General features: G+C 32.3%; 2 protein-coding genes across 3 annotated transcripts in view; both read right to left on the bottom strand.

Annotated features, from left to right (window-relative positions):
- The window catches only part of LOC108746931 (sterile alpha and TIR motif-containing protein 1), a 100,778-nt gene that overhangs the window by 63,066 nt on the left and 25,858 nt on the right, over positions 1–11,854 (bottom strand). The window lies entirely within an intron of this gene.
- On the bottom strand, positions 1,184–3,929 carry LOC108746932 (the record flags this gene model as incomplete). Its single annotated transcript, XM_018484057.1, has 5 exons — positions 3,421–3,929; positions 2,638–2,948; positions 2,122–2,429; positions 1,624–1,866; positions 1,184–1,432 (listed from the first exon to the last, which is right to left on the bottom strand). Coding segments are annotated over exons 1-5 (1,542 nt in total), but the record flags the coding sequence as incomplete, so codon positions are not given.

Genomic DNA, 11,854 nt, shown 5'->3' with positions numbered 1-11,854 from the left:
CCCCCCCCCCCCCCAGGCTTCTAATGTAATGAATACTATTCTTTTTGCACGCCTCTAACTAAATTCACAAATACATCGACGAGGAACATAAAACGATATATTTCCGATGTGATGAATTGCAAAGAGAATTATTCCGTCACAAAAAGAGAGTGGCAATTATTCATTGTTAATGTAATTATATAAATTTGCAAGATTACACGCAAACATTGTGCAAAGCATGATACTCTCGATTCACGAGTATCTAATTATAACTAATAATAGCTATATTTTTTTCTTTCAAAGGATATAAAGAAAAAGTAGCGAATGATCGTGAATCCCTCTCATCATAAATATCATTCCGTTTCTTACTAAAAAATATATTTTTTAAATATTTCTTAGTAAGTGTTCTTATAATAGAATATATGTATATTATATATAAATATAAAATTTTTCTAAGAATTAAATAAAAATTAAAAATAATAATTTAAAATAATACTAAATCAAATTGGATATTAAAAATTAATTAAAATTTAAACTAAATTAAAAAGAAATAATGAATTAGAAATTAAATTACACTTCATTAAATTTATATGTTAATAATATTAAACTGTCATAAGACTTGAATTATAATATGAAAAAGAATACGCTAATATTTCTGTTTTAAAGATAAAAATTTCAACAATGCATTTTTGCTGATTTTTCTCGCGCATATTTTTTTTGTGAATATTTTGGCGCAGTTTATTAGTATTAAAATTGGAAACAAATTAGTTGCATTTATAAATTCTATGAATTGGCTTGATATTTCGCCAAATTTATGCAAACACACAGTGCCAAGCGAGTAATCAGACAACCGTTGCCAAAACACGTAGAGGTTGTAAACTTATAAAACGTAAGTTATTCCATATGAAATAATTTCCTACAATCCTATCTCTCTCAAATTTTGAATATTATGTACTTACAACTCATTATCAAAAACATTTTCATTTATAAGTATCTATATTTCTTTTTATACGTGGATAAAATCCTTAAAAAGAATTTTATTTCTATTAAATTATTTTTATTAATTTATTTTTACTAAATAGTAATCCATTTATACCGACTATTTATTTTAAAAGATATTACATCCTTAAAAAGATGAAAATTATAGCTAAATTATTAGATATTTAATATATTAATAAAAAGTATAATCTATATTTTATTCCTTTTCTTCATCATTCTCTTCCTCCTCTTCTTTCTCACCCTCGTCTTCATAAAGTGCTTCTTGTTCTTCCGGCGGTGTTAATGGCATCACATCCTCTACTCCTTCAGGGAAATATGCCGTTATTAGTCCTTCAACCTCCTTCTCAACTTCTGTCACGAAGAATGGCTCGATGCCGGCAAAAGCCAGGAAGGCTTCTTCGTTGATTCTTCGAATTATCACCACAAATATCTCATTGCCAGTTTTGTACTTCACCTTTCACAAATAACTTTTATTCGTCATAAATACCTCTTCATCGTTAAATTATGATAAAAATATAGTTTATTTAATATTTCATTTAAGTTTATTGAAGTTAAATTATTATAGAAGAGAAATTATATGTATTTAATCTGATTAAATTTTTTTTATCAAACTAGTTGTATTATGATTGGAGAAAAATAATACACCTTTTCAAAATCCTCGGGTAAAGACGTGATACGTCTCGCCTCAGGCGGCCGATCGAACTCGAAGACGCCGAAATATTCAATCGCATCACAATTCAATTCGTACGCGTCTCGCACGATGTTGAATTTCGATGCTTCGAATTTGAAAGCACACAACGGCGGAGGAACTGTCGGCTCTTCGTAAGGATGATTCTTCTCCATGTAAGCCGGAAATAGAGTCTTGAAGACGTGAACTTTACTTCTAGCCTATAAAATTCCATGTTTGTAACGATCTCTCGTTCGTCATAAATTTTCAATAAATAATACTTCTTTGTAAATGCTGTTATTAACAATTATGGTTTGGGACCATATAAGAGGAAATATTCGTAATAATTATTATATCGTAGAATTTTCTTTATCTTTCCATTAAATTAATTTAATTTAACGTTCCGCTCAATTTGAAGTTCCACTTAATTTGGTTAATTAATTTTCAAACATTCTCCAGCTTCGTTGTCCAAATACCTGAGGAGGTACCCAAACCGCGGGATGCTCGCGGTCGATATCACCCTCAATTTCCGGATCCGGCTTGTGCACGTACACGTGTCTCTGCATGTAAGGCATATCATAAGTCGGTACTTCAGCCGCTTCAGGTTGTAAAAGAGGTCCATCCGTGATGATACTAATAAGATAATTCTCGACATCATTGATGGCACGGATCGGAACGTTCACCGCATCACGTTCCGGACTCTCATAAGGATAACGAACCGGCCAGTCTGGATGGGGTGGTTTGCCTTTCAACCTCATTGCCATGCATTTCCCGTCGGTTAGCCCTGAAGAAGCCCGTTCATATTCATTTTTCTTCATATTTATTTTTCCCTTTCCCTACTTTTAATTTCAAAACTTATAACGATATATGAAACCGTGACTGTACATAGCGAGTGAGTATCATAGATTGTGCGACGTACGACAATCTGTCAGTCATTACGTCAGAACTCATGATTATTTCTGATCCTGGGACTTGCCTTTCCGGTACCGCACCTTTTATCAATTCCTCGGTGATGTCGACGCCGCTCTCGACGAACATCTTCTCGATTATGTCCTCGTTTAGTTGGATCCGTGCTTCCTCCTGCACGTCGTAGCATTGTTTGAAGAGATCCTTCACGAGTTCTGTATACTGTGGACTCTGCTGCTTAGTCAGAGGTCTTCCACGGTCGTCCTTAAAAACCCACGGATAAAGCACCAGCGCCGTATGCTCGCACAACTCGACCATCATTTGCGCCATAAATCGCTCGTATTTTTCCAGCCTCTCGGCTTCTTCCTTTGCTTGTTTCTCTTCTTCCAGCGCTCGCCTTTTTATCGAGATGGTTTTTGTAAATATATGTGACTCTCTTTTTTCGAGACTGCGCTTTATTTGCTTTAAAATGTCCGACAATATGTACAAAATAAAAATAAGAAGAGTTAAGAGGAAGATTTATAAAATACGCGATAAAGTTATCGTATTAAATTATGAAATTATCATTATATTATAGTCGTTTTACATTTGCTATACAAAATATTGCTGTATCTGATCACGCAATTTTTTTCAATTTGTATTGTAATATTTTGACAATTGAAAAAATTGCATGATCAGATACAGCGATATTTTATAGCAAAACGTAAAACGACTATAATACAATGATAATTTTATAATTGAATACGATGACTTTAGCGCGTACTTTAAATCTTCCTCTTAACTGTCATTATTTTTATCTAGATATATTATCAGATATTTTATTCATGACAATCTCTATTCTTAAAATCTACAAAATCAATTTTTTTCACCTAATGGCTTCTTCTTGCTGCCATCGGATGTCCTCTTCGGGTGCTCGTTCATGTACATCCAAACGCCACTTCGGAGTTTCTAATTGCTGCACTCTCTTTACTTCATTTATCAGTAGCTTTCGTAAGAACGGACAATCCGCACCAAATATTAGATTCACCACCTTGCCGTTCTGCAAAAACATCCAGGTGGGTTCACTTCGGCCTCGGAACCTGGCCAAGTCGTCAATGTCATCGTTTCGCGCAATCGCGTAGTCCACCGCCTCGAGGCCTACTTCCATCTGGATCTTCTTAAGGGTGTTTACCATGGCAGTGCAAGGTCCGCTCCAGTCAGAGTACACGTCTACAACGATCAGGCCCGGGCGACTCAGTAACTGTTGCCATTCCTCCTCCGTGTTCACCTCGGTTTGCAGAGTCGCTCCAGCTTTCTTCATAATATTTTGTCACAGTTCACGATTACTGAAGAAACTTTAACCTCACGAAAGGACAAGTGCTTTGGCTAATTGTGTGAAGTGTCGCTCGAGAGAAATGCAGGATGAAAAAATGACGTGAGAGTGTTGAAACAACGATTTTTACAAAATGATTTTTCTGAACCATTAAAATGAAAAATTTATATGTTCTTTTAATGTTTTCGATTAATGCTATATTTATAATTTTATAAATAATAATTCACCTCTCTCTCTCTCTCTCTCTCTCTTTCTCTGCAAAAAAAATTTATAAATTTTTGTATTTATATTTATTTAACTCGTAAATTTTTCAAGACTGTTTCTAAATATTCATTATACTTTTTTTAACGTTTATATATTGCTGATTGATTAATTTATTAATAACGTTTTTCAAAAAAAAATTTTCTATCAAATTATCAAATCATACAATATACAAATATACATATATATAAAAAAATAATATTTATATATAAAATTTTAAATTTCTATTTTTTTAATAATTGTGTTTTACGTTCCAATCATTAAAAATTTTAATCAACTGACATGTTCGCGACGAACTTTTTTATTTTTTATCAATGAAAAGAGGTTATTGATCAAATAACATGTCAAAATGATGACTGCGGCTCCTTTATACATTCTGCTTCACTCGCAGAGACGCAGTTGCGGATGCAAATTGGTTAAAACGATGTTCGCTCTCGAACGGCGCGCGAGATAACAAGCGTCGTTGGCTTGTTCGAGCGTGAAGAGGCCGACATGCGTCTCTCGTGCGAGCGTAAAGAGAGAAGAGAAGTAGGAAAGATCGGGAGCGCCGATAGTGTCAACGTCGGCTTCGCGCTCTTATGGCCGCGGTGGCGGCAACGTCGTTTAGGTTTACGTCCCTAATTCACGTCCAGCCGTGATAATTAGTCTCGAACGAGATCGCGAGACGACTCTTGACACGTCCAGTCCTTCCAACGAATCTCCGACGTGACTCACGAGCAAGACATCGCGAGAACCCGATAAAAATTCCGTCGTTTTATTAAAAAAAAGCTCCCTGTTCTGAATAAATTGAGCAAAATTTATTTTAATAAAAAAAAGTAAGCATTCGTTAGTACGCAGTAAGATTATACAGTACATTTTTTGTGAGAGCAATCTATGGCGCTTTTATGATTTCATCGGTTCCGCTGTCGGAACGACGATGATTCACAAAGAGAACGATCGGATCAACGACGTTGTTACTCATTCCGTTTCCAGAAATGTTCCCGTAATTTCGCGGGACCTAACAGGCGCCATCCATTGTGACATCATCTTCCTTGCCGGAAGAACAGCGAGATCTAAATGAAAATTATAACCGCAAGTTGCGAATGCTCATAGCGAGGATAATGAGCGCGGTAGAAATAGCCGCAAGAATGTGACCGCGAGAATGCAATAGTTGTTAATTATTTGCCTTTTCGATGGGAAATATTTTTTGTTGCGATTTTTACGTAATGCTTTAAATGTTTAAATAATAACTATATAAAATGTATCGTATATGATTTTTTAAATATTCAATTCACTAATTTTTTATTTCTGCATAAAATATCCATTATTACTATTTAAAAACGAATGTATGTTTCAATCACAATACAGTAATACTTTTCAAATTATAATAAATTTGAAATTTAGAGAACGCTAAAAAGATTTTCTCCAGAGTTAAATTAATTTAAAAATCTAGTTTCTTAAAATTCAATATATTCTTTTTTCCTCAAATCAAGTTTGACTTGTATTAAAATTTAAAAGAGTCTTGATTTGAGAAGACATGAATATATTTTGAGAATCATAAATGTATTAATAATATCTTGTTTAATAAAATCTTTTTCAAACCAAGTCTAAATTTTTGTGCTTATTATTGCAAAGCCAATCGTCATAACATGCAAGATTGGCGTGATTAATTTTTTTCATTTTATAGTTTTTTTCGGTTCAATTTATTTCATATAAATCGAGGTAAAGCATATGGAAGTTTAAACGACGTGAATGAGGACGTGCCGCACGTGTCGCCAAATATTGCACCATCGATCTTTACATTTTTTTGCAACGTCTAATAACAAAACATGGGTCACCGCAGGACAGCATATTTCAATTGTTCAAAAGTTTGTCGACTATTAACACGAAGATTTGCTGACGAATTGGAACGGTGACTGGAATTTGTCGTATTGTAAAAAAATCGATTCTGAGGTCAATCAAGTTCATTCTCGCATAAATTACGCAAGTTCGCCTGGAAAATTCTGTACATACAACTGTAATACGATCGCGAATAATCGCACAATAAGTTGAAGCTGCAGAATATTTTAAATTTGAAAAATTACGTTTATAAAAAAAAAATTATGTTTAAGAGTATCGATATTTTTCAAAAATAAAAATTTCAAATTAAGAAACAACTCCAATTTTATAAAATTTATCGTTTCTGGAACGCATGTTGGTTAAATTTTATCTAAATAAAATTCAATAAAAGAAATTAATATGAAATTTGCATCGTAAACTCACAACGAAGTTTGAAATTTACGAGTATACGAGTCCTCGAGCGACTCATTCGTCAATTCCATTTCAGCATAATAATATATCAAGCCGAGAGGATAAGGGGGTCTAAACGCGTTCATCAGGCTAACGGTCATGTCTCGTAGGAACGTTTACGATCGTACTGAGTGCCGCGTTGTTTCGCGACCGTGATCGACCGACAGTGGCGAAAAGAACTCGTTTCTTCATTAAAAGGAACGACGACGATGCCGTGGAGAGCTATAAAGACAAATAGTAGCAAAATGAGCCCAACAAGGCCTAATGACGGCACATTTGCATCAGTCAGTTAAGACCGACGGGAAAGTCTGATGTCGGATGATTTCGCCCGACAAACCAACGCGTAAGACTAGATGAAAGTGACGCTTATCTCGCGTTTTCTTGCTTTCCCGTGCTTTTTATCAAGCTTTAACGTTATTTCGCCGATACATAAGTGTTTATATTTAAGCAGTGTGAAAGCAGAGGAAGTGTATGACAAGTTTTATTCTTAGAAATTTCATTAAAATATTTAAATTGACCGAATTAAGTAAATTAAGGCAGAATTTGCATGATAAAGTAGAATGCGAAAGAAATAAGAATTATTAAAGCATGAAATAAATATTTAAAAAAACGTTTCATTAATTATTTTAAGACAATTATTATAAATATTATAAAAAATAAACATATTATATTATAACATTGAATATCAAAATAAATTGCGCATTTTACTGAAAAACGGAAAACTAAAAAAAACCTCCTTTATACCTTTTTATACTTTAGGAAGTTTTATATCTTAAATTTAGAAATTGTTTCTGAAGAATAAAATGGAAACAAATTTCTTTTTCAAATAATCACAATAATATTGTACTATCGGAATACCTTTTCTTATCTGAAATCTCAAGATTTCAATTCTCATAGTGCACGGTGGACATTTTTTTTTTAAGTACCATTCGCGAGATGCAAATATTTCTCGATGCTGTCACATTCCGCCTACGTGCACTAATTTCATTGGCGTTGCAGGATGTCACTTCTCAATCAAAGGCGAGTTCGTGGAAACGATAAAATGATTAATCTCAATCTCATTTTCTTTCTCTCTTATTCCCTCTTTTGAATTGATTTCACGATATCGGGACGGATATACTCAGAAGTAACACCTACGTATCCTCGTAAAAACTTCGCGAAATGATTGATTCTTATCATATCGAGGCTATACTGCTAACCTGTTAATGCGTTTCTTAAGTTATTGCGCTTACGTAACGAATAATTGTCTGGAAGTTATGGCTGGCGCCAAGTAAAGTGCGTTCTTGAGATCAATAAAAATATTACAATATCCGTACTTCTTTTTTCATCTGCAGATTCTTTGAATATCATCCGTAAAATAGAGTTTTACATGAAATAGAGGTATAATAGTCTAAACTGTACACTGAAAAAATTTTCTAGTTGAAAATGGACTAGTCAGAATTTTCTGATTAAATTTATTAGAATTCTAATTGAAATAACTGGAATTCTGGATATAATATTTCTGGTAAAATCTATTAGAATTCTTATTTTTATCAGAATAATTATATCAATCAGAATTCTAGCTATCTCAACTAGAATTTTAGTAGATTTAATCAGAAAATTCTGATTCGTCCATCTTTCACCAGAATTATATTGTTTAATCCAACCAGACCATTTTTCTCAGTGTACAACTTTATTATCTGTAGATGATCTCGAGATATTCATAAATTATCTATGTGTATATATCGACAGCAAAGTATTGTGCTTAACTTAATTTCACAGATAGATACTTAAATAAAATTTAGTTTGAAAAAAAAAAAGAAAAAAATTAGATTTAAAATATTGAAAAAAATTCTAAATTTTTTTTATTAGACTTTTGTGGGGTGAATTAGTTCGCATCTATAATCTTGCTTCATCGATTGCTCTCAATAATACACATGTTTTGTATATACACATATTTTATTAAAGAAGACTCAGTCGTTGTGCATGTTTAAAAGGTTAATACAGTTCTTATAGTTTTTGTTTCCATAATAGGACACTCTTATACGCATGCATTCGCCAACGCCTTTTTGTTCGTACGCGTGTCCGGTTCATGTGTACATCCGGTTTGCTTTCTTTACTTCGGATCAACTTCATGGGGGAATTCTCGGTACTGATCCGCGGGACTTTCCTCCTTTCGTCAACCGAGTGGCGGTACAAATCGTGTCAAACGTGCATCGCACGGTAATCGCGGATGTGACTCACGCTTCTTATGGCATCGCCATTGCAGCACAAGTGTCGCGTTTAAATAAATCTGAAAAAATTCTTGAAATATCGAAAGATAATCGTAATAAAAAATTAAGCGGTAAGAGAAAGCATATTCTATAAACTAATAATAAAATAAGAGTAACAATATTTGATAATTGAATCTTCATAATTTTTAATCATCATACAATCAAGTTTTAACCGAATAGATATAATTAAAGATATCTTTTCCAAATTAATTAATCAAATTTCAAATAGAGAAATGCTGCACAAAAGTTTTTTTAAAACGTTGCTCATTGGCGTTTATGAGACTACCATGTAAATGGAATGTCGTTACGGCTTAAAAAATCTGCAGCGCGTTAAATTAATGCATCCGGACATATTTGACAGCGTTATACAATGCTGTGGATATTAAACAAAGGCGCATTCGGTGTATATAATAAGATTTGTGAGGGGTTCGTTACACGAATCGTTGTTTATCACAAGAGAGCGAGAGACAAGGATCCGTAACTCGCTAATTAACTGCCGTCATTTATCTAAACTGAAGAAACGAGGAAGAATAATGAGCGTGTGTCGAGGAAGAGCGAAATGACGCTTCTGCTTCTGATTAATTTGTAAGTTAAATCATCGTGGGGGGTTCGACAAAGGTAAAGGATAATGGGTAAAAGTAAAAATATTCGAGAGAAACAAGCATCTATTAAGTAAATGGAGGCAAGGTAAACTTTTTCGAATCTTAATAATTTTAGATTAAGAGTAAATTCGCGAAACAACCTTTTAATAATTTTTTTTATCAAAACAATTACAGAACAATTACATTACTCATTCTAATTAATTGTTTATTTAACAATTGGTTTTGATTATTTATATATTTCATTAAATATTTGATTTTTAATATAAGATTTATATCTGGAAATATTTTAGCATTTTATATATTAGTGGGATAAATTTTCAAAATGAAAAATTAGTGGGCATAATTCCACTTCTACTTTCTCGTTTATACGATAATTTCAAATTATCTTATTTCAAATTACTTTTACAATTTATATTTATTGTACGATTATTTCTTTGTTCATCTAAACAACAAGATCTGGTCTTAAAAAAAAAAATAATAATAATAAAGCCGTATATTCGATAATTATATCACAATTTGTGAAATCAGTCCTAGACATGCAATTGACTATTATTTAATCCGCGGGACCTTGTTATCGCATTTTATCAGTGCGAAGATCGCATGGATATACCATTGTTACTTTGTCAACGAAGTACGCAACACTTATATGTCCCGGAAATAATTAATCTCGTGAGAGAACATTGCCAGCGGCGACTGAAATTAATCGTACTCTCCGTCTTCGTCGAGTCATTTGTCGTCCAATCGCCAATTGCGACGTAAGCAGTCTGCGAATTTACCAAGCATGTCTATATACATAAGAAAATAAATCAATTTACCTTACAAAAATTAAAATCTAAATATTTTTATTGTAATTCAACGAGAATACCGTGTAATATATTTTAGAAAGTAATTATATACAATTTAACGTGTAATAATAAAAAGTATAAGTATATTTTAATAATGTAAATAATAAGATAAATATAAATGTGTTGCAAGTTAATAAAAATGTCTTCAATAAAATATAATTTCTATTTCCCTAGAAATATAATTTCAATAAATTGCAGTTCTTTAGTTTATAGTAATATCTAATCGTTAAACCGTATACTTGCCCCATATCGAAATCTTTTATCTATCATTTCTATCTTAATCAGTCGCGATACACGTTCGAACGAATTCGATATGCGTCATGAAATTGTTTTGCCATTTCTCATCTCCACGTCATTGGAGATTAATGCATATTCGATTTATATCAAATGACTGATCTTAGGTCAAGCATGCAAGCTTAACCATTAAATTACAGACATCAGCGCAAAATGAACATGAGTTTAAACGTGTACATTTAAAAGATAAATATTTTTTAAGAACACTTTATTTGTCTATAATTTTATTCTTGTATAATTATCTACTTATTTGTTTATTAAATGAAAAACAATCTCAATTTGAAAAGCAAAAATGTTACAAGTAGTCAATATTAAAAAACTATAAATTAGAAAATAACACATATATGTACATATATACTATACGTATGTTAAAGAAAAATTATTAAAATTTTCCAAACAACCCATTTCTTCAGAATAACGTACTTTTCTACAACCGCCAATAGATTAGTAATTATTATTAAAATCGAAGAGAATGCGGAGTCCGCATTTGATGGTTCTAAATCCTTGAACAAAACAACGTGTCGCGATTATCGCGAGCCTGATAATTCTGAATCTACCTCGAGACGGATGTAAGTGAGGATATGTAAGACGATTTCCGTCTTCCAGCGAGGAAGAGGGGTGTATTAAACATAATCGTCGGAAACATCAATTCTCATTAAAGCGTAGAAGACGCATATCGCCGCCGACACCTACCGAGATGGCGGCGGAATGTAAAATGTTATACAATGTAACACGTGCACAGTCATTAAGAATTTGTGTGCGTAAGGTCAGGGCACAGCGCATGTCATCGCACGTCCCTGACATATTCGTTTTAGCTGTAAAATTACAATGTTCCTAATATCTCTGAACCATACTTGGAAATATTCCAATGAAAGATAAGTTATTCAAAATACAACAAATTTTTATTATTTCATTTTTTATATCATCTGCACACTAAAGGTATATATCTATAAATGTTTATCATTTCTAATACTTTTAAGTACAATAAACGTATATTTCGCATAATATTATATTCTCAATACTGGAAAAAGTCTGCATTAATTAGAATTTTGATTGAAAATGTACAAATCAAAATTTTCTAAATCCATCATAATTTTAGTTAAGATAACTCTGGTTATTTTAATTAGTATTCAAAATTGTGATTAATATAGCTAGTTTCTGGTATTTTCTGGTATCCATTTTGAATCAGAAAATTTTTTTCAGTGTGTTAATAAATCAAAGTTTAAGCTTTAATAATCTTTCGGATTATACTAATTTAAATTTTATGTACTTAATTCATTTTTATTTTCATTAAACTTAAGGATTAACTTAACAATTTGATTTATTGATTTTTCAGATTATATCTTCACTTGACTAGTCCTAACAAATTAGTTATTATAGATACATTCGAGCTAGTAATCTATCACATTAATTACATATACCTATATATTTTTTTCGTTTTGACACATATAAAAATGTTCATTTATGAG

This window comes from Trachymyrmex septentrionalis, unplaced genomic scaffold (genome assembly GCF_001594115.1).
Source record: "Trachymyrmex septentrionalis isolate Tsep2-gDNA-1 unplaced genomic scaffold, Tsep1.0 scaffold19, whole genome shotgun sequence".
In the NCBI taxonomy this organism is placed as follows: domain Eukaryota; kingdom Metazoa; phylum Arthropoda; class Insecta; order Hymenoptera; family Formicidae; genus Trachymyrmex; species Trachymyrmex septentrionalis.
This window is presented reverse-complemented; position numbering and strand designations above follow the sequence as displayed.